We start from the raw sequence: 25,132 nt of genomic DNA on the forward strand, positions 1-25,132 counted from the left end.
AGCGCCTTCCCACCCAGTCCTCCCTGTTGTCTCATCTGAGCCCCAAAAAGACCCGGAGACAGACGGCAGAGCTTCCTGTTCCCTTCACCCCCCTGGAAAGCTGAGGCCCAGAGCTGGGCGGCGGAGGAACAGCCAGGAGCCCAGGCCTCCCTCCCAGCGGGACCACCTGTGGGTCATAGTGACAGCCCGCCACACCGTCTCACTCACACCCGCCCCCGTCACCCAGCACTAGGCACGACCCACTGGGTGTCGTGAGGCTGCTGCAGGGAAGGAGGGGCGAGTAGACCATTGAGCATGTTCAGTACAGACAGAAGGTGCAAAAGACCAAACCGTCACGGAGTTGTCAAGTACAGCCTAGGGCAGTGGTCGGGGAAACTCATTAGTCAACAGAGCCAAATGTCAACAGCACAACGATTGAAATTTATTTTGAGAGCCGAAAACCAACTTCTGCGCATGGGCCACAAAGTTCAATCGCACTGTAGTGCGTGCCGCATGTGGTATTTTGTGGAAGAGCCACACTCAAGGGGCCGAAGAGCCGCATGTGGCTCGAAAGCCACAGTTTGTCGACCACGGGCCTAGGGAATACAGTCTATGTATGGTGTCAGATGGGGGTGAGATTTATCAGGACCGTCACTTCAAAAGTTACATAAATGTCTAATCACTATGTTGTACACCAGAAACTAAAAACTTGTACGTCGACTGTAATCGGAAAAATATTTTTATTTTTTAAGACCAAGTCAAACTTCTAAAGGTGAAGAATACCATGTCAGAACTGAAAAATACACAGGCTGAACAGAGGATTAGACACAGCGGAAGAAAGAGTGAAGTAGGAGACATGAACAAAAACTAAACAAACCCTAACCAGTGTGGCTCAGTGGATAGAGCGTCGGCCTATGGACTGAAGGGTCCTGGGTTAGATTCAGGTCAGGGGCATGTACCTTGGCTGCAGGCCCATCCCCAGTAGGGAGTGTGCAGGAGGCAGCTGATCGAGGTTTCTGTCTATTCCCTCTCCCTTCCTCTCTGTAAAATATCAGTAAAATATATTTTTAAAAAACTAAATAAAACATGAAGAGTCTAGAAAAGAAGAAGCAGAGCTCCAGTGAGCAGTATCACACCTTCCAGAGGCCTAATATGTGTGTAATCAGAGGCCCTGATCAGGGAGATGGAGTTCGAAGGACAGATTCACTATTTGAAGATATAACGACTGGAGGTGTTTTGTTTTCAAATTTGATGAAAACCACAAATGCACAGATGCAAGTAACTGTGGTTTGCTACTGGGCTCTGGCACAAAAGGAATGTTTCTATGGGACGTCAAAAGTGACTGAGGTCGAACTGCCATCACTGGGTTCTGTCAGACCACCGAGACATAAAGTCGGCAGATACATTGTAATCTGGAAGTGGCAGATCCAGGATTGAGTTCAGGTAGGTGCAGAGGTAGGTGGCCCAGTGCCCATGTCACCTGCCACCATCACACCAGTATCTGTCCATCCCTAAGGTCTCGGGATTCCCTGTGACAGCGATCCATCAGGCAGTGTTTTCCGGGCGGAGGGAATGGCCGGGCCAGCACAGAGCCAGAGCCGGATATAGATGAGTTGCCCTCAAGGGGATCATACTGCTGGGTCATGGCCAGAGACAGAGGCTGTGGCCCTCCCCTCACTGGTCCTCTAGACAAACTTGATTCAACTGCCAGCTCTGCCCTGTACTCAGTGTGGCCTTGTGTCCTCTGGGCCTCCCCTTCAAGAAGCCCCAGGCCTTTTCTTCCCTGGGGCCCTGTCAAAGCCACCCATTCCGCCTAAGGTACAGAAAGTGCTTCCTTGGACCAGCAGGGGACGCCCACACAATGTGACCCAGAGGAGGAGGGGGGAGACCAGGAGCTAAGGACTTGTTTTATGAGGTCTCATCTGATTCTAAAAACATCTATCTATATAAAAGCCTAATATGCAAAGTGTCCCCTCAGGAGATAGGGAGTTCAATCACACACTATAACATGCACTGACCACCAGGGGGCGATGTGGAACGAAGGAAGGCCCCAGCCAGCAACCAACAGCCACTAGGGACCCTACCCATCCATGAATTTCGTTCACTGGGCCTCTAGTCTTTTTATAATAAAAATTCTCCAGCCGAAACCGGTTTGGCTCAGTGGATAGAGCGCCAGCCTGCAGACTGAAAGGTCTCAGGTTCGATTCCGGTCAAGGAGCATGTACCTTGGTTGTGGGCACATCCCCAGTTAGGGGTGTGCAGGAGACAGCTGATGGGTGATTCTCATTGATGTTTCTGACTCTCTATCCCTCTCTCTTCCTCTCTGTAAAAAAATCAATAAAAAATATATTTTTTAAAAAATCTCCAATAGCTGAAACCGGTTTAGCTCAGTGGATAGAGCGTCGGTCTGCAGACTGAAGGGTCCCAGGTTCGATTCCGGTCAAGGGCATGTACAATGGTTGCGGGCATATCCCGGGTAGGGGGTGTGCAGGAGGCAGCTGATCAATGTCTCTCTCATCGATGTTTCTAGCTCTCTATCCCTCTCCCTTCCTCTCTGTAAAAAATCAATAAAATATATATATTTAAAAAATAAAAATAAAAAAAAATAAAAATCTCCAATAACAGGAGGTATAGAGGGTCACTGCCCTTTCTGACCAACTGCAGGAAAAGCAAAACTATGTCAGCCCTGGGCTTGGAGAAGCTTCCCAGTGTCTGGGCCCTTTTCCCAGCCCGGGAATGCATCCCAGCTATGAGCACACCAGGATCTGAGCACCCCGCGGTAGCTATCAGAGGCCATGAGGGTGGTGGGGAGCTAGCCAGGGGCTGGAACAGCCAAGAGGTGGAAGGAGGAGATCACGTAGCAGAGTCGGAACTTGAACCCAGACCTTGGCCTCAGTTTCTCACCTGTAAAACGGAATAGCAGCTGCTTCTCCAAGCAAACCACGGCAAGGGCCCAGCTCGGCGCCTCAAGCACAGGAAGTGCTCGCTAGTGGCACAGAACATGCAGAGCAGGTCTCCGCAGGAACTGGGGCCCGTCTGCCTGGCTTCATGCGGGGTGGGGGGAGGACCATGCCTAGGGTCCCATCCACCACCCCCAACGCACACACGCTTGCACCTGAGGCACTGGGCCCAGGGATAGTTCACCAAGAGGGAGGGCCAGGGGCTGGCAGGAGGGAAGCCAGGCCACACTCTGGGCAACCACAGGCCGCATCTGTCCTGGCAGCTAGAAGTTCCTATCACATGGCTCTGGGCCCCAGAACCTCAAAATCTTCCAGCTCAGGCTCTTCAACTGTCTCACCCACTGAGCTGTCTCCATCATGGCTGCATGCTAGCTAAAAGCTCTAGCGTCCTGGGTCCGGCCTCACGTCACCAGCGTGGAGGCCCCCATGCACCGGCTGGAAGCTGTTCTCGTACCCAAGTCCCCATTTAACAGTTTTACAGGTGCCCAGACAGTGTGGCTCAGTGGTTGAACATCAGCCCGTGAACCAGGAAGTCATAGTTCAATTCCCGGTTAGGGCATATGCCCAGTTTGTGGGCTTGATCCCCCAGTGGGGGGTGTGCAGAAGGCAGCTGATCAATGTTTTGTCAGTGTTTCTTTCTCTCACTCTCCCTTCCTCTCTCTAAAATCAACAAAAACCTATTTTAAAAGCATTTTACTTTATTTTTTTTAATATATTTTATTGATTTTTTACAGAGAGGAAGAGAGAGGGATAGAGAGTTAGAAACATCGATGAGAGAGAAGCATCAATCAGCTGCCCCTTGCACACATCCTACTGGGGATGTGCCCACAACCAAGGTACATGCCCTTGACCGGAATCAAACCTGGGACCTTTAAGTCTGCAGGCCGAAGCTCTATCCACTGAGCAAAACCGGTTTCGGCTTAAAAGCATTTTACAGGAAGGGACATTACAGCCACAGTGGAGAATGATGTGCCTCACTGAGTTCCCCAAACAAGTGCAGGGCAGAGGGCAGAGGGCAGAGGGCAGAGGACTGGGACTGCAGGCACAAGGGCTGGTTTTCCAGAGCTCCCTGTCCCGGGCCCCAGGCTGGATGGTGACTGCCTGAGCCTCACCCCAGCAGCTGTAGAGGAAACATCTGCAGACAGCGGGACACGCGGTTCCTGGAAGCAGATGGCCACTGTCGCCCCTGCACCCGCCCCCCGGCACCCCGGGGCACGGCTCCCGCATCAGCTGACCAGCTTCGTCCCTTCCCCTTCTCCAGCCAACCACCTCACCCCAGAACGCGGCCAGGTGGGGTAGGGGTCCAATGGCCTCCTCCAGGGCACGGTGGGCACAGTGCTGCTCGGGGGTTGGGCTTTACACAGCAAATTCCCTTCCCCAGCTTAGAGGGCAGCGAGGATTAGCTGATCCTGCCGGCCCTGAGCCCCGCTGAGGCCGCTTCCCACACAAATGCATCATCCTGGCTGGCCTGCCGGAGCCGCCGGCTGCACTGTCACGGCAGGGAGGGATGGGTCGGGGCTGGCCCATCCCCATGTAGCCCGGAGGACTCAGCCATCCGGTGCCACCATCCCCACCTTCCCTCGGCCCACTCAGGGCCCACCCTCCATGCCCCTCTGTCTGCAGTGGTCACCTCCCCCTACGGGGCTTCTGGAGCCCCGCAGAGCCTGGCCCTCAGAGGCGGGCTGAGCGGACTGCTGTGCTCCATCCCGTTCCACCAGCGGCTGCGTCCTCGGGCAGGTCCTTTAGCACCTGTGCTGGGAGCTGGGGCGACCACTCGGATGTGGGTGCGTGTCGCCAAGAAGGCCAGCCACCCCTCCGTCCCAGTGAGGCCCGGCCTCCACGGCCAAGGTCCCTGTGCTTTATTGTGCAGCAAAGGCCCCTGCTGGAGCCCGAGTCTTAGCGTCCCGGGGCCTGGGGCCAGCCCCCGCCCCCACCCAAATGCCCAGCCCTGCCCCCCGTCTGGGTGCGGGGTGAGTGTGGACCAGAATTCCTGTCCGTGATGCTCAGGCAGGGCTTTGTCCAGGACCCTGGGCTCCTGGGAAGTGCAGCGGGGCGGGTGGGTGGGACACAAGAGCCTCCAGCCCTCCAGGGAGTCAGCCTGCGTGGTGGGCCTGGCCTGGCCTGGCAGATTCCACAGGACATCTGGTGGGGAGGCCTCCGTCCAGAGCTCCTCCCTCCGCGCAGGCCAGTCCCATCTGCGTGAGGAGGCAGCGGGTCCCCGCGGCCAGCGGCTCTGGCACGGGCGTCACCGGGGCCCCGCGTAGCCGTAGGGGTGCCGCAGCAGCAGGCTCTGGTGGCTGGGCAGCAGGTGGGTGTGGTAGTGCTCCACCAGGCTGCCCACGCTCACAAACAGCACCTCGCCCTCCAGGTAGAACTGAGAGTCCTGGCGGAGGAGGGCAAGGTCAGGGCGGCTGGGCCAGCTCTCCCCTCCCCTCTGTGCAAAGCGGGGCGTCCAGCAATAGGACAGGCCTGCTCCCGCTGCCCCTTTCCTCCCTCCGTGCCTGCCTCCCAGTCCCGCTCACTCCCCCGCTTCACCAGGAATCGGATGGGGCCAGGCTGTAGATAAGCCGGGTCAGGAGCTGGTCACCCCACCCCCTCTAGCTTGCAGAGGACACAGCCAGGCCAGGGGAGGGGGAGGCAGTGGGGGAGGGATGTGCCCGCAGGTGCCAGCCTCAGCCTGCCCCCTGCCCACACTCTAGGGCAGGGTGGGAACCTTGTTCCTGCCAGGGCCAGGTGGTAGTTATAACATCGTCGAGGGCGATACAAAAGGATCAACTGAAACATGAGCCTGCCCACTGGGTCCGCCATTTCACTAACCCGCCCCTCACCTCTGGTTGGCGGGCCTTATATGGCTGAGGTTTCCCATCCCTGCTGCCCGGCCCCCCAGCTGCACCCCTTCCCGCCCAGGGCGCTCCGCCAGCCCGCTCACCTTCTCGAAGATGCGGTAGTTCCTCACTTTGTTGGAGGTTTCGTCCCACACGACCAGAACCTTCGAGGAGAAAGCAGAGGACAGCGGCTGAGGGCGGGCTGAGCCGGGGGTGCAGCCTCGGGGACCCAGGCAGAGCAGCATCAAGGCCGGGCGCCCTGGCCCTCGGGGTGACGGCGCCCAGCACGTGGACAGCAGGTGGGGAAGGGCAGCCCTGCCCGGGCTCCTGCCCTCAGGTGGCCTCTGCTGGTCCACCCAGGACCTTCTCTGACACACGGGGGAAACTGAGGCTCGGTGAGGTCACACGAGTCGCCCCTGGAGGGGCAGAGGCAGAGCTGGCAGACGACCTGCCGTTGGCCCTGGCCCAGGCAGACTCCCCTTCAGAGCGCAGGGCCCCAGCCCTCCTTCCCCCAATCTGCAGATGGTGTCACTTCCTGAGAATAAATGGGGCGGGCTGCCAGGCAGAGACCCCAAGGAGGGAGGGCCAGAGGCTCCTGGGACGTGAGCTATGGCCCGGTGTGCCGCCTGCAGCCTGAGGCGGGGCCCTGGGCACCTACCTTCCCATTCTTGGTGGAGGAGTTGCGGATGCAGTACAGTCCGTCCCGCGGCTCTCCCCGCTGGCTCGTGGCTTTGAACAGCCTGGAAGGGAAGTCAGCAGGTGACCCCTCTCCAACGGCTCCCGGGGGCCCTCCACCCCAGGCCCAGGAGGCTTTGTCCTCTCGCTCTCCCGCAGCTCAGGCACCATGAGCAGTGGGCGCAGGGGGCAGTGTGTGTAGGGAGCAGGGGGGGCAGAGGGCAGGGGGCGCAGGGGGCAGGGGTGAGGGAGCAGGGGGTGCAGGGAGCGGTGGGTGCAGGGAGCAGGGGGGGCAGAGGGCAGGGGGTGCAGGGAGCAGGGGGTGAGGGAGCAGGGGGTGAGGGAGCAGGGAGCGCAGGGGGCAGTGGGTGCCATGAACCCCAACCCCATCAGAATCCAGGACTCCAACCCTCCTTCCTGCCCTAAGCCAGTGCTGGGGGGAGGGGGGAAGCAGTGGGTGCTGAGCGGGCCAGCCCAGGGTGAGGCAGAACTGAGCTAACGGCATCTGCTGTTTCGCCCGGTCTCTGGCTACACCCGGCCGAGCACTTGTGCCAGCAATGACCCAGCACCACGGTGACGAGGGGACCGACAGCGGGGAACCCCGTGTCTGAAAACAAGTGGTATCCCCCACTCACCTCTCCACCTCGTAGGACTCGGTGGTGTTGATGAAGACCGAGCTGGGCAGCGGCACCTGCGGGGGGTCAGCGTGGTCAGCTGCATGATCTGTGAGCTCGTGGCCAGCAAACCGCCCCCACCCTAAGCGGCAGGCAGCCTGTGCGGGCCTAGGCCCTGTGCCCGTCCTGGCCCCTCAGCTCCAGCCCTGGGGCTCCTGGCTGATGGCCCCTGCGGGGACCGGCCCGCAGCGCCTTGCCTTCTCATAGTCCTCGTCCGAGTCCTTCCCGCCGGTGGCGTCGTCCTGCGAGGTGTCAGCCTGGGAGGGTAGGCGGGGCTTTTCGAAGGAGAAGCTCCTGAAACTCTGCCCATCCGGGGGCGACCGCCTGGGAGGGGAGCAAGGTCACGTCCGTCACACAGCTCCCCGCCACCCCAGCCCGTGCACCGAGTGACCGCCCGCTCGGCCCGGCACCCGCAGGGCCTGGCTGCCGCCACAGCCTGCGGCGAAGGCCCACGGCCACGGGGCCTGCGGGAGGCCACGGGGCGGCTCTGAGGCAGCGCGAGTCACGGGGCAGGAAGCCCAGCGGGGGTCACGGCGCCGTTGCCAGGTGCTCTCAGCCCCAGCCCCGCCCTGACCCGCCCTGCGGCCTGGGCCGGTCACAGCCCTCCCGGAGCCGGGGTGGGTGCGGGCGGAGGGGCCGAGCCACGTGGGCCTGGCGGCTCAGGGAGGATAAAGGCGGCCACGCAGGACGGGCTGCTGGACTGTGGGTGAGGCCAGGCCCGGAGCCGACCCTGGTCCCCAGGCCCAGGTCCAGGCTCAGCAAAAGGTCAGCCGACACCACTGGGGCCCCTCGTGAGACAGGTGTGAGCCGGTGAGGCGTCCTCCTGGGCACCTCCCGCAGGAGCGGGCTGACAGAGTCCTGGGGCCTGGCCGGGTGGCTCATTGGTTGCAACTCCATCCCACACACCAAGAGGTCTCAGGTTCGATTCCCAGTCACACAGGAGGCAACTGATCGATGTTTCTCTCTCTCAATCTCTTTCTCCCTTCCTCTCTCTCCTAAATCACTTAAAAAAAAAAAAAAAGAATAAAAACAAATAAACACTGCCTCAGAAGATAAAAGAGAGAGTCTGGGGGGAAGGGTGGCATGGCCGAGGGTGCTGGGGCCCGGTTTAGCGCACCCTCCCGAGGCGCAGCCTGGGGCTCCCAGGACCTTCTCTGCTGCGGGTCCCGGGCATCTGACCACAGGCTATGGACACTGGAAGTGGGGGCACGGGGCGCCTGGCACTGCCCAGCAATAAAGCAGGCCTGGGTGAGTCACAGCCACGCTCCACATTCCAGCAGGATCCCAATGGGGGTGGGGATGATGCCGAGGCAGCCCAGTGGCTCCAGAGCCAGGGCACACCCAGGGCCCAGCGGGTCCCAAAGGCTCCCAGCTCTGTCCCCCAGGCCTCTCCCGGGCAGGCCGCCACCCTGCCAGCCCCTCCCGACCCCAAGGCCCTGGCCGGCACAGCAGGGGCTCAGAGCGCCTGTCCCCACAGCCCCCCTCGCCCACTGTGACGAGGCAGCCATGAGCCCCAGGCCCACCACGCCTGGGCTGACGTGCCTCCAGGGCAAGGTGGGACATCCTCGGACCCGGGCCAGGTGCAGAGGCCCCCGGGCCGAGGCAGAGCCCTCCTACGCGGCCAGGGCTGACCGCCCCAGCGCGGGGAGGAGGCTGGTGCGGGGCAGGGCTGACCGGCCCAGCGCGGGGAGGAGGCTGGTGCGGGCAGGGCTGACCGCCCCAGCGCGGGGAGGAGGCTGGTGCGGGCAGGGCTGACCGCCCCAGCGCGGGGAGGAGGCTGGTGCGGGGCAGGGCTGACCGGCCCAGCGCGGGGAGGAGCTGGTGCGGGGCAGGGCTGACCGGCCCAGCGCGGGGAGGAGGCTGGTGCGGGCAGGGCTGACCGCCCCAGCGCGGGGAGGAGGCTGGTGCGGGGCAGGGCTGACCGGCCCAGCGCGGGGAGGAGGCTGGTGCGGGCAGGGCTGACCGGCCCAGCGCGGGGAGGAGCTGGTGCGGGGCAGGGCTGACCGGCCCAGCGCGGGGAGGAGGCTGGTGCGGGGCAGGGCTGACCGGCCCAGCGCGGGGAGGAGGCTGGTGCGGGGCAGGGCTGACCGGCCCAGCGCGGGGAGGAGCTGGTGTGGGCAGGGCTGACCGGCCCAGCGCGGGGAGGAGCTGGTGCGGGGAGAGCGGGCAGCACTCACTGGAGGTGAGGCAGGGGCGGCTTCTCCGCCTGGGGCAGGACCGGGACCCGCGCCGGGGGCTCGGGCACGGGCACGGGCAGCTTCAGGGCAGGAGGCCGGGGCGCCACGGGGGGCGCGAAGAGTCCGGGCTTGGCCATCTCCCTCAGGGGGGCCTCCTCCACTGTCATCAGGAACTTGGGCTTGTTGGCTGGCACGGGCGGGGGCTCGGGCGTGGGCGGCCCGCGGGGGCACAGCTGCAAGTTCCTGAGTTTATCGCAGTTCCTGGCGGTGGCCGCTCCGGGGCTGGGGACCCGGGGCTCCGGGCCGGGGCTCTCCGGGAAGCACGGGGGTCTGCGGCTGGTGGGCAAGCTGGGCAGGCTGCCCATCGGAGGGTCACTCATCCTTCGGGAGGGGGGCAGCACCCTGGGGCCAGGCTCCGGCCACCTGGGACCCAGCAGGTCCCGCTTGAAGTCCTCAGGAGCCGGGCCCGCCTCGGGGAGGCCGCGCTTCGGGGGCGGGGGCGGCAGCAGGGGGCCGGGGCCCCGGGAGGTGAAGGAGTGGGCGCGGGCCACGTCGGACAAGGCGGGCTTCCTGGGCGTGGGCACGGGCGGCGGCGGGTAGGCTGGCGGGTGCATCAGGGCGTCTGCGGAGCGAAGAGACCGGTGGGTGAGCAAGTCTCACTGGTGAGGCGGGACCGCACCCCCTTCCTCTGGGGTCTGACCCAGCCCACGCCCCTGCCCGCCCAGCCCTCCTGCGGGCGGCAGCCTGAGAGACTCCCTGAGACCCTGACGCCACACCAGGAGCCAGGGGGGGCCAGCGGCGAAGGGGGAGGAGGCCAGGAGGACCCCGAGGAGCTGGCCTCGCTGAGGCCGGATTCCCACTGGGACGGGGGATGGGGTGGGGGGGCTCAGAGGGAGACGAGGGTCTTGTAAGGTGCCCTGAGGCAGAGGTGACACTGGCGAACTGGGGCACAGCAGGCTGGAGGTGTCAACAGTGTCAGCAGCCGTCGCTGCCATCGCTGTGGCCCAGGCGATGTGGGAGGGGCCTGGGAGGGCCTGTCTGGCCTTGAGCTCCATGGGGCGCTGCCAGCCATGAGCGTGGACCAGCCTGGCTCCTGCCCCAGCCGGCTCTCCCCTGAGCGGCGGGCAGCGGCAGCCAGAGCAGCGCCTCTCCTGCTCTGCCCTCTCGGACACACCGGCCAAGTGGACAGACCGAGGCCCAGGGTGGAGCTGGCAGCCCCTGCCCTCTGCCCAGCGCACCCAGCGCACCCAGCGCACCAGCTGGCCACCTACCCTCGGGCCTCCCGGGCTCGGGGGAGTCAGGCTCCAGGTACGAGTCGTCCTCGTCGTCATAGTCTGCGGGCAGAGGGGGGAGGGGGTGTCAGCGCAGGGCGGCCGGCCTGGCTGAGCCCGGGGCGGAGGGCGAGCCTCGGGGCACTGCCCTCAGGGAGGCTGGGCGGGCTGGGAGCCTCCGGGACAGAGCGAGCAGCAGCCCAGCGGAGGTCCTGGCTCGGCCAGTCCGGGTGCGAGCGGGACGGGGAGCACGCCGAGATCCTCACCCTCGTTGTCCGTGGGGTAGGGAGAGAGGCTGATGTCCACAGGCCGCTCGATGGCCCCGTAGAAGCTGTCCGAGTCCGAGCTGGAGTCGCTGAGGAGGCGGAGGAGGGGCAGCGTGAGCAGAGGCAGCGTCCCCCGCACTCACACGGACACGCTGCGAACACGGGGACACACACACACCAACACAGGCACGTGCACAGAAAAGCACAGGACACAGACCTGAACGCAGGTGAACACAGACGAGGGCGGACAGGCACACGGACACCCTCCATCGAGGGCACAAGGACAACATGGAGACGAAGCCATGGCCCTCCCCCACGGCTCTACCCTGGGAGCTGTCATTGCTAGGCCGAGCCTACCGCAGGGCACCTACCGCAGGGCACCGGGCCTGCCGCACACAGGGCACCGGGCCTGCCGCACACAGGGCACCGGGCCTGCCGCAGGGCACTGGCTGGGAGTGAGGGCCAGGAGCACAGGGCAGTAGGGACCTACAAGGTGGCTGGGGGGTGCCGGGTCTCCTCTGGCCTCAGTGGCCTCAGCTGAAAGGATGGAATGGGTCTGCTCCCCCAGAGCTCCTGCTGCTGGGACACCCCAGTGAGGTCCCCGAGACCCAGATGGACGGAGCCGGTGTCCCGGGGACTCACTCCTGAGCCAGCCAGGCGGACAAGGAGGGGCAGTGCCCACAGCTCTGAGCTGCTGCAAATGCTGGGCCCCCCAATGGGCAGCTGAGAGCACGTGACCCCCACGTAGGAACTACCACCATGGAGCACACGCACACACGCACACACACGCACGCACGCACACACGCACACTCACACGCGTGCTCGGGATCACGGGCGTGGGTGCGGGGAGGGGCGCGGGGGGAGCCCAGGCCCACCTGGCGTCCAGCGGCGCGTCCTTCTTCTCGTGGAGGTGGCCGATCTCCCTGCGCAGCAAGGCCATCCAGCTCTGTGGGCGGCAGAGCCCAGTGGGCATGTGCTGCCCAGGCCATGGCCCTCCTCCCGCCGTGCCTGCTGTGCCCGCCCAGGCCGGGGAGGCCCTCAGCCCATGCAGGGCTCCCCGAGGCAGTTCTGGGCACGGGGTGTGGGTCCCCGGGTGTGAGGACGGGCACTGCGGGGGGCCTCGGCCTGTGGCCAGCCCCGCCCCTCCTGTGGCCAGCCCCCCCGCCCGTGGCCAGCCACGCCCCTCCCGTGGCCAGCCCCCCCGCCCGTGGCCAGCCCCCCCGCCCGTGGCCAGCCCCCCCGCCCGTGGCCAGCCCCGCCCGTGGCCAGCCCCCCCCGCCCATGGCCAGCCCCCCCGCCCGTGGCCAGCCACGCCCCTCCCGTGGCCAGCCCCCCCTCCCGTGGCCAGCCCCCCCGCCCGTGGCCAGCCCCCCCGCCTGTGGCCAGCCCCGCCCGTGGCCAGCCCCCCGCCCGTGGCCAGCCCCCCCCCGCCCATGGCCAGCCCCCCCCCGCCCATGGCCAGCCCCCCCCCGCCCATGGCCAGCCCCCCCGCCCATGGCCAGCCCCCCCCCGCCCATGGCCAGCCCCCCCCCGCCCATGGCCAGCCCCCCCCCGCCCATGGCCAGCCCCCCCCGCCCATGGCCAGCCCCCCGCCCGTGGCCAGCCCCCGCAGGCCGGCACCTTGCGCTCATCCTCCGAGGACGCCGAGAAGAACCAGGTGCGGTGCTTCTTGCTGATGTGCACGATCTTGAAGGGGAAGACGTTGTTGGACGTGGTCTCCTCAGCCGCCCGCATCACCCTGAGGGCACAGCCGGTGTCACCACCTGCCCACGCCCACGGGACTCCCGCCCCGGGCCTGCACCCCCACAGGCTCCGGGGGACAGATCTGCATGGTGGGGCGAAGGCCAGCGGCTCCAGGCAGAGGAAAGGAGTTTGGAGAAGAGAGCGCGTGTGTGTGTGTGTGTGTGTGTGTGTGTGTGTCCCGTGACTCCAGAGCAGCCCCAGGGCCCGGAGCCCCCTCTGCGCTGTGCTCCGGCCACCTGCCACTGAGCTGGGCACTGAGCAAGGCTCCCACCGAGGCTGGGGCAGGTGGAGCGAGGGGAGTCCCTGCCCGAGGGCTCGTCCCACCACTGAAACCGTGGCCCCCGCTCCCGGGGGCGCAGGCCCCTCCTCCGCTGACCCTGCTCCCATCGCCATGGCGTCCAGGGAGGGTCCTCAGACTGGCACAGACTGATGCCACAGTGCAGGGCCCTGGTGCCCACTTCAGCCTGCCATGCAGGCCCTGAAGCCATGGGTGGATCCAGAGGACACTAATGGGCTGCACACTGTAGCATGCCTCGTCCCACCCAGAGGGCTCTGGCCCAGTGGCCTGTCCATGGGGAACCCCTTAGGGCGGGCTCCTGCCCCTCGCCAGACGGCCCCAGCTCACAGCACATGTGCAGCAGGGAGCTGGCCGCAGCCTGGAGGCCCCTGGAGCCAGGTGGCCTGGGTCAGGGCCTGCAGGGCCAGGCTGTCTCTGGAGGGAACGGAGGCTGTGGTGTGAGGGGCTGTGAGGAGGGAGGCAGGGGTTACTGGGCAGTAGCTGAAGGGGGCTCTGGAGAGCCCGCTGTCCCAACCCCGAGGCAGCAGGAAGCCCAGCCGCATCCCAGCCTTACAAGCCTGAGGCCAGACTGCCAGGAGGGCGGGGCCCTGGAGGCTGAGAGGAGGTGGGCAAGGCTGGGCTTGGTGCCAAGGGAAAGGGAGGCCTGAGCCATCTGGGGAGAGTCTGGCAGGAACAAGGGGCAGGTCCAGCCAGAATTCTGTTGTGGGGCTGGGGGAGCAGGGGCTGGGGGAGCAGGGGCAGGGGGAGCAGGGGCGGGGGGGAGCAGGGGCAGGAGGAGCTGGGGCGAGGGAAGCAGGGGCGGGGGGAGCAGAGGCAGGGGGAGCAGGGGCGGGGGGAGCAGGGGCAGGAGGAGCAGAGGCAGGGGGAGCAGAGGCAGGGGGAGCAGAGGCAGGGGGAGCAGAGGCAGGGGAGCAGGGGCAGGGCGGGAGAGGGGCAGCACGCGCACATACTCGGCTGGGGGGGCAGCCTGTGCAGAGCTGACGGGCACTCACCGGTTGTAGCCGCTCAGCGAGAAGGCGCCCTGCGGGGAGGCGGAGGTGCTGCTCTTGAAGTAGTAGATGCATCGCTTGTGGATGATGACAAAGCGCAGGGGCCCTGCGAGCAGCGGCGTGAGGGGCGGGTGAGCTGGGGCCACTGGGCAGACCCCACTCTGGGGAACCTCCCAGGGGTCACAGGCGATTGGACCAGGCTCTGACCCCACGGAATGAAAGGGCAAGGAGCTGGGCTGGCACCGCCCCCTCCCCAGGAGTCCAGCATGGGGTCAGAGGCGGACGCGGCCAGCCCCGGGCAGGGGGGTCCGGGCATGGCTGCGTGGACGAGGGCTGCGAGGCTGGCTCCAGGAAGGCCAGAGCAGGCCAGAGGCCTGGGGGGCCCAGCCGCCTCGTTGGGAGCTGCAGGCTGCGGGGAGGTTGCCTCCACCCCAGGCTGGCACACACAGCGAGGGAGGGGCAAAGAGAGGAGGCACAGGAGCCCAGAGTGTGGCTCCGACCCCAGGCTGAGCAGTCCCAGGCTGAGCAGTCCCGCTGAGACCCCTGCTCTCCACTGCCTCACCCCGGCCGGCCCCACCGGCCCAGGAAGGGCAGTGACTGCGCGTCCTTGGAGGCACCCTGTCCAGAGACGGCAGACCAGCTGGTGCCCAGCCTGGGGCACCACGACCAGGCAGCACCCGGAGGGACGGGCCGGCCGGATGCTCTGGGGCCCTCAGGGCCTTGGCCAGTGGCACCTCCTGGGCCCGGGCTCCCCTCTCCCAGCTGCGGTCCCAGGGCCCAGCCCCGCACTCACACAGCTCGAGGTCTGGGCTTGGCATGGGGCCCAGCCTGCCAGGCTGGGCGGCACCACCAAGTGCCCAGCTCCACACCACCTAAGCCCCTCCCGGACCCAAGAGCGGAGGCCACCTCCGGCCCCCAGGCTGGCGGCCACCGGGGAGGGGGGGGACCCGGGAGGGCCCCCACGGAAGGAGCCGGAGGCTCAGCTCTGCCCCCGCGCCCCCCATCGGCGCCCCCCACGGGCTCACATTTGAGCAGCTGCAGCTGCGTGCCGCCCTTCTTGTGCAGGTAGCCGGCCTTGGCCACGCCCCCGGGCATGGTCAGCAGGTTCTGGGCCCCGATGGCCTTCATGGGGACGGGCCAGTGCATCTCCTCGGCCGCCATGAAGCTGCAATGAGAACAGAGATGTCTCAGCCGGGGCGGGGGCTGCAGGGACAGCCCCGAGGTCCTGAGGCGGCAGGGGGGCTCCGGGCAGGGGGTGGGAAGGCTGCCTTCTGAAGGCCCGGCTTCCAGGGGGCACCCCGGAGCAGGGCACCCGCCGCTTGGCCACCTACCGGGTGCCCCAGGACCCTGAGAGCTGTGTGTCCTTTCTTTCATTTTAAATATATTTCATTGATTTTTTACAGAGAGGAAGGGAGAGGGACAGAGAGAAACATCCATCAGCTGCCTCCTGCACACCTCCTACTGGGGATGTGCCCACAACCAAGGGACATGCCCTTGACCGGAATCAAACCTGGGACCACCCCCCAGAGGCCGGCCGACGCTCTATCCGCTGAGCCACACCGGCCAGGGCTGCGGGTGTTCTTTCCTGTTACTAGTTCACTCAGCTCTCACCTACTGAGCTCAAGGCCCCTGGAGGCTGGGACTGCGGGGGAGGAATTCAGGAAATCACCAGCCCAGGAAAGTCAAGCCTCAGGCCATAACCACCAAGTACCAGTGCCAGGTGAGTCTATCATGGGGCCCTGCCCTGGACAGGAAATTCCGTCTGGAGGGCTCCCAGGAGGAGGTGGTGAGTCACAGCCTGAAGGAGGGAGTTACGGAGGTGCGGGGCTGGGGCAGGCCCTGGGCACCCGCTACACCAGCTCCGACCTTCAGCAGGGAGGGACGTGGCCCCAGAAACCCCACCCTTGACTCCTACCTGCCCTTAGCCGGCTTCTGTCCACCCCTTTCTTTTTTTTTCTTATTATTTTTTTATTATTGATTTTAAAGAGAAGGGGTTAGGGGGAGAGAGAGAAATGTCGATTTGCTGTTCTACTTGCTCAGGCATTCATTCACTGTGTGGTTCCTGTATGTGCCCTGCCCAGGGAGCTCACCCACTCTAACCACTGAGCCGCCCAGCCAGGGACTGTCCATCCTTTCCTTAAGGCCCTGACCAGGAAGCAGAAACGCAGGCAGCCACCAGCCCCAGCTCCTGGGTCAGACAACCCAGGCCCCTGTCCTGGCTCGGCCTTCCCGGGGACCCCTAAGCCTCCGTCACTGGGGCTGTAAAATGGCAGGACAGCGCAGAGGCAGCTTGGCACACAGCACACCCTCACCCCCACCAGGACCACCCCGTGCCTGGTCCCAGGGGCGATAAACAGACAGGAGCAGGCAGGGAGGATGGGCCAGGCACAGACCCGCACCAGGGCAAAAGCCCTGATGCCGAGCAGGGGGCAAGACTGGGAAAACAAGGCCCTCGCCCCAGGGCAGCCTTTCCGCCCGAGCTTACACTGCTGACCCCGGACCTCCCCGCCCTCAGGAGAACACCCAGGCCTCAGCTGTGGGTCAGCTACAAACCCAGGAAAGCAGCAAAACCAGCCAGTGACGCCAAGGCTGCCTCCGGGCCAGCCTCCCGCCCTGGAGCAGACCAATGGGAGACCAGGACCAGAAAGCACACCTGGAGGGCGGGTGAGTGGTTAGACCTCCCTGACCCCCCAGCAGGAGGAACAGCTCAGGGCAAGGCCCGTCCCCTTCTCCCAGGGTCCCCTCAGGACCTGCAACCGGGAGCACAACGGCAGTAGCAGCCCTCAGCTCACCCCACCCCTGCCTCCAAGGCCCCCTCTCTCTCACTTCCCAGGGAGCCAGGCAGCCGGCCTGCCGCTGCTGCTGCTGCTGCTTCTATGCCCTTCCTCGTCCCACTGTCCTGAGCACGTTTTTACCGCAGTCAGTAATTTTCTTATATATGGATGTATTTTCTTATTGGTTTCAGAGAGGAAGGAAGAGGGAGAGACAGAGACATCCATGATGAGAGAATCATTGATGGGCTGTCTCTTGCACGCCCCACACTTGGGAGGGAGCCTGTAACCTGGGCATGTGCCCGTGACCGGAATTGAACCTGGGACCCTTCAGTCCACAGGCCGATGCTCTATCCACTGTCCCGGCTAGGGCAGTGGACAGCAAACTGCTGCTCTCGAGCCACATGCGGCTCTTTGGCCTGAGTCTGGCTCTTCCACAAAAAACCACATGTGGGAGCACATATAGTGAGACTGAGACTTCGTGGCCCATGCGCAGAAGTCCGTTTTCGGCCTGGGGAGTCTATTTTGAAGGAGCGGTGTTAGAACACTCAAGGGGCCAAAGAGTCGCATGCGGCTCTTGAGCCGCAGTTTGCGAACCACTGGGCTGGGGCATCAGTCAAACTCTTGCTTGCTTTTCTACACCGTCTTTTTCCCTGTTGACCTTTCAGGGCAGTGGTCCCCACCTGGTGGTCCCTGAGGACCGGAAGGTTGGCGACCGCTGTTTTAGAGCGTGGAAGGGAGGTGCAGAAACACAGAGAAACATCATCTTCCGCATGCCCCCCCCCCACCCCCACCTGCGCCCCCTGACCAGGGCAGGGCATCAAGCCTGCAACCGAGGTGCGTGCCCTTAACCAGACTCGAAACTGGGACCCTTCCGTCTGAGGGCCCACACGCTATCCACTGAGCAACACCGGCTGGAGCCACGCTTTGTCTCAGGATTGAAGTATTTCCCTCGAGACAAGAACCGTCTCCGGCTCCAAGGAGCACAGGGATGGGGGCGTCCCGCCCTCAGGCGGGTAAGTCGGGGAGACCATGCGGCCTGGCCAGCCTGGCATCAGGCTGAGTTGATTCCAGTTTGGTGTCTAAGCTGACCCTTCTGCACGGCCCCCCGCGATGTGACAGCTCCCAGGGGCCCTGGCCGGGCAGGCCCAGGCCCCATGTTCCCGGTCCCCGTCCGCCTGCACCTCCTCCAGGGCCCAGCTGCCCCCAAACCTGCCAGGCTGCTGCTCCCTTCCGGCCGGGGCCCTCCTCACAGGGGCCTCCTGCTCACCCCCAGACCCAGACCCCCCCCCGCCCCCCGCCCCCCGGGGTGAGCTCAGCCCGCCGCCCTCCCCAGCCCGGCCGGACAAAGCCCTCCGCCCGCGGGCGCCCCGGCCCCGGCCCCGGCCCCGGCCCGGAGCCCGCCCCGCAGCCCGGCCCACGGCGGGCGGGCCCAGAGCGAGGCGCCCCGGGACCGGCCCGCGGGTGGAGAGCCCGCGCCGCCGCCTTTGTTCCGCGGAGCCCCGCCCGGTACTCACGGCGGCCACGCGGCGGGCACGGCCGGCTTCCGGGGGGCGCACCCCCGGCCCCGCGCGCACCGGCACGGCCCCCGGCCCGGCCTCCCCGCCGCCGCGCCCCAGGCGCTCGGCTCCCGCGGACCCCAGCCCCGCGGCCGGAGCCCCGCGCCCGCCATGCCGCTGCGCCCGCCGCCGCTCCTCCCGCGGGCAGGTGAGACCCGCACCGCCCCTTCCCTCCCGCACCGCCCCTTCCCCCCCTCTCCGCTCCCCGCACCGCCCCTCGCACCGCCCCTTCCCCCCGCACCGCCCCTTCCCCCCTCTCCGCCCCCCGCACCGCCCCTTCCCCCGCACCTTCCCTCCCGCACCGCCCCTTCCCCCCCTCTCCGCCCCCCGCACCGCCCCTTTCCCCCCCCCCGCCCCTTCCCTCCCGCTCCGCCCCTTCCCCGCGGGTAGGTGAGGGCTCCGCCCCCCACAACGCCCCTCTTCCCCCTCCCCCCAGGCACACCCACCATCCCTGTCTGCCCAGTCTGTTTTTTTTTTCTTTTTAAAAAATTTTAATATATTTTATTGATTTTTCACAGAGAGGAAGGGAGAGGGATAGAGAGCTAGAAACGTCGATGAGAGAGAAACATCGACCAGCTGCCTCCTGCACACCCCTGACTGGGGATGTGCCCGCAACCAACGTACACGCCCTTGATTGAAATCGACCCTGGGACCCCTCAGTCCGCAGGCCGATGCTCTATCCAGAGCCAAACCAGTTTCGGCATGTCTGCCCAGTCTGAACCCCCAGGGCCTCCTCAAGCCCACCTGCCCTCCGGGTCCCACCTCCTTCCTCCCCTCTCCCCCCTTCACCGCTCAGACTGGCACACACAGGAGAGGGACCGGCATTACCGACGCCAACACGAAATCACCGCGGGGACACCCCAGACGAGGCTCCTGCCTGTGGACGGACAGACAGACGTCTCACAGCCCAGCAGCGGCCCTGCCCGCCAGGGCCCGGCCCCGAGGCAGGACGGAGGGCGACACATCGGATCAATCGGATAGAGGACAGAAGCCACATGATGGTCTCAGGGAGAACGGCCTGTGACAAACACGGACAACCCTTTCTGGATAAGAAGGCCACTTCACACCCCGGACAGGAGGGCCCGTCCTCTTCCTGCAGCTGGGAGGCCCTGGCTCACCCCACACGGGAACAGGGCACAGCGGGAGCTCCCCCTGAGGCAGGACAAGGCCAGGATGGCCCCCTCGCTGCCCGCTAACCTGGTCCTGGGGGCTCTAGCCCAGTGGTTCTCAACCTCTGTAATGCCTCGACCCTTTAATACAGCTCCTCATGTGTGGTGACCCCCGACCATAAAGTTATTTCCGTTGCTACTTCATAACTGTTATGAATCGTAATGCAAATATCTGTGTTTTCCGATGGTCTCAGGCTCTACAGCAGCGGTTCTCAACCTGTGGGTTGCCTAAGACCATCGGAAAACAGGTATTTGCATTATGATTCATAACAGTAGCAAAATTACAGTTATGAAGTAGCAACGGAAATAATTTTACGGTCAGGGGTCACCACAACACGAGGAGCTGGATTAAAGGGCCAAGGCAGCCGAAACCGGTTTGGCTCAGTGGATAGAGCGTCAGTCTGCGGACTGAAAGGTCCCAGGTTCGATTCTGGTCACGGGCATGTACATTGGTTGCGGGCACATCCCCAGTAGGGGGTGTGCAGGAGGCAGCTGATCGATGATTCTCTTTCAGCGACGTTTCTAACTCTCTCTTCCTCTCTGTAAAAAATCAATAAGATATATTTAAAAAAAAAAAAAAAAAAGGTGGGGGGGCCGTGGCATTAGGAAGGTGGAGAACCACGGATCTAGCTGGCCACACCTCCAGCCGGAGAGGAAGACGCTAAACACAGACGAGATGTGCGCGTGGGAAACGCCAAGGAACCCACCAAACGCCATTGGCTCCGCTGGGGCTGGCTACAGGATCCACACACCAAAGTCGTCTTATTTCCAGACCGGGGCACTGACCCACCCGAAACGAGCTGAGGTCCCGCTCTCTCCTCGGCAGTCCGCCCTGACCTCCGCGGGGCCCTGCGTCCCTCCCAGCACCGACCGCCACGGTCCTCACTGCCCACCCCATCTCACCAGCTCAGGCCCAGCACACGGGCGCCCGGGACCCAGGAGGCGGCGTGCCCCCCGCAGGGCGGGGGAAAGGCAGGGGAGCCCGCACAGAGCCCCGCCGCTGGCCGCACCCTCCGGGCCTGTCAGGGGACGGGCAGGGCTGTGAGGACACACGGCGCCCACATCCTGCTCCCCGCCTGAGGGAGTTGGGGGAGTCCTCCATTCTCACCTGGCCCCCGCCCCTCCCTGGTGCTGACAGCTGACCGGGAGGCCGGAGCCCACCAGGTAGAGTGAGGGGGAGCGGTGGCTGAGAGTGAGGGTGATGGCAGGCCGTGGTGGCCACAGTGACCACTCAGCTTTGGGTGGACTCTCAGCCCGGCTCAGGTACCCCATTGGAGCCCAGGGTCACCCATCGTCCGGGCAGCCTCGCCTGCCTGGCTGTCTCCCTCATTGCCCATGCCGCCCCAGCCCAGTGACCTGACGGTTACACCCCATTCGCCCCGGGGACCCACAGGAAACCTGTCCCCTTCTCTGGGGGAGACACCCAGTGGTGCCCCTGGCCAGGCTGCTAGGTGCCTGCTGAGCCACGCTGGGAGCTGTGGGGGGCACTGCTGGAGACGTGGGTTCCAGTCCCTCCAGGCTGCGCTCCGCTGAGCCTTGGCTCCCTCCACAAGGAGGCCTGGGGAGGACACCCTGGGCCCGCACCAGGGCGCCGGCTGGCCCTCCGGCCCGGCCACCCTGTGAGCTGGCCGCGGCCCAGCTGTGGTGCAGGGCGCTCTGTCCCCGCAGCCGCCGGGACAAGGGCTGGAGACATGCAGGTGGGGTGCCCGGGGAGAGGCACCTGGGCGCCGGGCATGCTCGGGCTCTGCTCCTGGCCCCGGGGACCGGAGGCGGGGGATGTGGGGGAGGGGCGGAGACAGCAGGCCGTGAGCTCTCCAGCACAGCCGCAGCCCCAGCGTGTTCCAGGAAGTCAGGCTGTGGGGGCTGCGCCCAGGACGGGGTGCTCGCTGCAGCCCGGCCGCCTGGAGCTGGGCGCTGCGGTCCACAAGGCGCGTGCCACGGGCAGTGCGTCCATAGGAGGTCCTGTGTGTGCGTGCATGTGTGTGCGTGCGTGGGTGTGCACGGTGTGAGCCATGCATGAGAGCGAAGTGGGGTCCGGGGTGGGCTGGGCTCCCGTGGGACCTGAGACACGCCGTGGGCACCGTGAGGGACTGGCGCCTCGTGTGACCAGTCAGGGCGCTCCTGTCAGTGGTGACGGGCTGGCCAGCGTGTGGGCACCACACGTCCCAACACACATTCACACACTCACACCACGCACACTTCCTCACTGCTCGTGTGCACTTACACAGTCACACTCACACCCGGGCACACTCCCATGCTCAGTAACACCCACTCACACATGTACATGCTCACATAACACTCTCACACATATACATGCACATGTAACACCCACTCACACATACACACGCACACATAACACACACTCTCACACACGCACACACAACACACTCACACCTACACATGCATATATAACACCCACCCACACGTATACATGCACACTTAACACACACTCACACATGCATGTGCACACTTAACACACACTCACACGTATACCTGCACATGTAACACCCACGCACACATACACACGCACACATAACACTCTCACACACGCACACATAACACACTCACACATACACATGCATATATAACACGCACACATAACACACACTCACACATACATGCACACTTAACATACACTCACACATATACATGTACACTTAACACCCACTCACACATACATGCACATGTAACAGCCACTCACACATGCATGCACACTTAACATACACTCACGCGTATACATGTACACTTAACACCCACTCACACATACATGCACATGTAACAGCCACTCACACATACACATGCACATGTAACACTCACTCACAGGCTCAGTACTGGTCCACACACACTCACACTACACAGGTGCCCTCATTAACGTGCATGCACACACTCACATGCATTCTTACACACCCCTTGCTCGTGCCCGCTGGCTCACTGGCTCACATGGCCACACCCACAGCCTCCGGGCTGGCAGGAGCCTCCGTACGCGGCTCTGTGCCCTGGGCAGGAGGTGGGCCTTGCCAAAACCTCACCACCCAGCCCTGCAACGCGCAGCACCAAGGTCAGCCTGACGGCTCCCATTTCACAGACTGGGACACTGAGGCCGGGAGAGGCCCGGGGCCCTCGCCATGGACAGCTCAGGGCACCATCCCAGCATCCCCACAGGTATGAACCGGTGTCACCCACGTCACTGATGAAGACCAAGGGTCAGAGAAGACACAGCCAGTAAGGGGGGGTGGGGCGCTCACCCTACCGGGAGCAGCCACACCCCCAGCCTGGCACAGGGCACAGGCACAGGGCACCGGGCCGGAGCTGCCCTGACGCCTCACCCCGCTCGTCAGGGCTTGCCTTTCGGTTTCCCCTTCCCCTTCCTCTTCCCGGAATCCTTTTCCATAAAAGAAGCAAAACCAACATCTTCGATGACGGCTGTGAGCAGCCACACGTCCCAACACACGTTCACACACTCACAAGGAAAGCCCCCACCCGCGGGCCCCGGCCGGCTCCTCGGCTCTGTGCCAGGCCCCGAGCACAGCGCCCGGCTGGCAGCCAGGGGCCACACACAGCGTCCGAGCCCTCGGCCCATGGCTCATCACACACACCATCACATACACACACACTCACACTCACACACTCACACACACACACACTCACACACACCATCACACACTCACATACACCATCACACTCACACACACACACCATCATACTCACACACACACACACACACACACTCACACACACACCATCATACTCACACACACACACTCACACACTCACACACTCACACACACTCACACACACCATCACACACTCACATACACCATCACACTCACACACACACACCATCATACTCACACACACACACACACACACACACTCACACACACACCATCATACTCACACATACACACTCACACACTCACACACTCACACACACACATACACTCACATACACCATCACACTCACACACACACACCATCATACTCACACACTCACACACACACACACTCACACACACACCATCACACACACACTCACACCATCACACTCAATGTTCTCACACACTCACATGCTCATTCTCACACCATCACGCTCACAACACACACACACCATAACACACTCACACTCTCACATCTTCACACTCACAATGCTCTCACACACTCACTCACACCCAGTGTGTGCACACACAGGTCCCAAAGGCCAGGCCACCCGCAGGGTGTGCTGTGGGCAGGCTCAGCCCCACCAGGCATGCTGCCCGGCCTCCCTGCCAGCTGCCAGCTGCGTGCCCAGAGCCGGGCCCAGCGCCCCCTCCTCTGCTCACCTCCGGCCCGAGGGCCCTGGCCCCGCGGCCTCCCCAGGCAGCTCTGCCGGCTCTGGGGCACCCCCTCCCCAGGCAGCTCTGCCGGCTCTGGGGCACCCCCTCCCCAGGCAGCTCTGCCGGCTCTGGGGCACCCCATCCCCAGGCAGCTCTGCCGGCTCTGGGGCACCCCCTCCCCAGGCCCAGGCCCAGGCCCCACTGACCTGAGGGCACTGACCCAGCACATGGCTCTCCTCCTGCCGGGCGACGGGATGGGGGCAGGAGTCCTGGGGCCCCGGGCGGACATGGGCTCAGGGGCCCCGGGCCGAGGCCGGCATCTCCCCGGCGAGGCCTGCTGCCCGCGCTGCGGGGCCCTGTGACGGCGGCTGCCTCGGGCCTGTGGCTCCAGGCCGCTCCCTCCGGGGACTTCCTGTTGCCGGTCCCTGGGCAGCCGGTCCGCCCGCACTTCCTGCCTTCCACCCGCTGAGCCGGGGCGCGCTGGCCCTGCACTGCTCGCCCGCGGCCGGAGTGGGCCGCTTCCGGCCCCTGGCAGACCGCAGCCGCTAGGCCGGGCCGCCTGTCCCGGGGGAAGCTGCCAGCCCCCGCGGCCTCCTGCGCCGCCGTGGCTTCTCCCAGCACCACCAGAGCCCTGGCGTCCCAGGAGCCAGGCCCAGCTCCCTGCCCTGAGAAACCCTGCCAGACCCAGGGCCTCCCCCCCACCCCCAGCTGGCAACCCCCCAACACGCTCCTCTGCCAGCCTGAGCACCGTGCCCAGCTCTGCCCGCCGAGGCCCACAGTGGTCACCGCTCTCCCCTTCGACACCAAAGGACCCGGTTCCAGTCCCGGCCAGGCCCTACCCTCCCGGAGCTCCCACTCCCCAGCCACACGCAGCCCGGGGGAGCCGGCCCACACCGCGGAGGCTGGGACCGCGTGGCCACGGCCGGAGCAGAGGAACCGGGTCTCCGAGGGCCCAGCCCTGGTTCCCCCCGATAGGCTGAGTCAGGAGGCCTGGGCTGTGTGACCTCCCGGACCCCCACTCTCGGGCCTGGTTCTCCACGTGCCCTCCCAGCCCGAGGCAGCATCACCGCTGGGCACTCACGCCGCCTGCCCGCCCGCCCGCCACGGAGGGCGCTGCCTGGCTTTATCTCACCTGGAGCCGGGAGTCAGGCCCGGCTCTGGTCTCCCACTCACCCTCCCTTACCCCACGGCCGGAGCCTCAGTGTCAGGGACCCCCTGCCACTCCACACGCAGGACACTTACCAGGGGGGGTGGGTGCAGCCAGCAGGCCCGGCCGGGGCCAAGGGTCAGCCGGAACAGAAGGGGGAGCGTCACTCGGGGCTCAGGGTCCCGCCGCTCCGGAGCCAGGCCAGCGCCGGGCAGGTTTGCATGTGGCATTGACTCGGGACCTGGTCCTGGACCGGCCGATGGCCCGAAGCCGGGGACAGGGTCCCTGTGAGAAGCAGAAGGTGCGTGAGGAGACG

General features: G+C 64.9%; 1 protein-coding gene across 5 annotated transcripts in view; it reads right to left on the reverse strand.

Moving 5' to 3' along the window:
- Nucleotides 1-419: 419 nt before the first annotated feature.
- SH3BP2 (SH3 domain binding protein 2) overlaps nucleotides 420-25,132 on the reverse strand; it is a 35,752-nt gene continuing 11,039 nt past the window's right edge. For 2 of the 5 annotated variants that reach the window (XM_084861685.1, XM_084861684.1), the window contains exons 2-14: nucleotides 24,912-25,101; nucleotides 14,883-15,022; nucleotides 13,861-13,963; nucleotides 12,448-12,565; nucleotides 11,703-11,773; nucleotides 10,828-10,916; nucleotides 10,562-10,624; nucleotides 9,291-9,912; nucleotides 7,311-7,437; nucleotides 7,075-7,130; nucleotides 6,423-6,504; nucleotides 5,869-5,928; nucleotides 420-5,322 (exon numbers count right to left, since the gene is read on the reverse strand). In XM_084861685.1, coding sequence (XP_084717811.1) covers nucleotides 5,185-5,322; nucleotides 5,869-5,928; nucleotides 6,423-6,504; nucleotides 7,075-7,130; nucleotides 7,311-7,437; nucleotides 9,291-9,912; nucleotides 10,562-10,624; nucleotides 10,828-10,916; nucleotides 11,703-11,773; nucleotides 12,448-12,565; nucleotides 13,861-13,963; nucleotides 14,883-15,018 — 1,665 coding nt within the window. In that variant the 5' untranslated portion in view covers nucleotides 15,019-15,022; nucleotides 24,912-25,101 and the 3' untranslated portion in view covers nucleotides 420-5,184. Of the gene's footprint in view, nucleotides 5,323-5,868; nucleotides 5,929-6,422; nucleotides 6,505-7,074; nucleotides 7,131-7,310; nucleotides 7,438-9,290; nucleotides 9,913-10,561; nucleotides 10,625-10,827; nucleotides 10,917-11,702; nucleotides 11,774-12,447; nucleotides 12,566-13,860; nucleotides 13,964-14,882; nucleotides 15,023-18,145; nucleotides 18,343-23,875; nucleotides 24,200-24,911; nucleotides 25,102-25,132 lie in introns of those variants that run through there. The other 3 variants (XM_084861683.1, XM_084861682.1, XM_084861686.1) reach the window with 3 other exon arrangements.

The sequence above is a fragment of the Pipistrellus hanaki genome, assembly GCF_964339955.1.
Source record: "Pipistrellus hanaki genome assembly, chromosome: 1".
Classification (NCBI taxonomy): domain Eukaryota; kingdom Metazoa; phylum Chordata; class Mammalia; order Chiroptera; family Vespertilionidae; genus Pipistrellus; species Pipistrellus hanaki.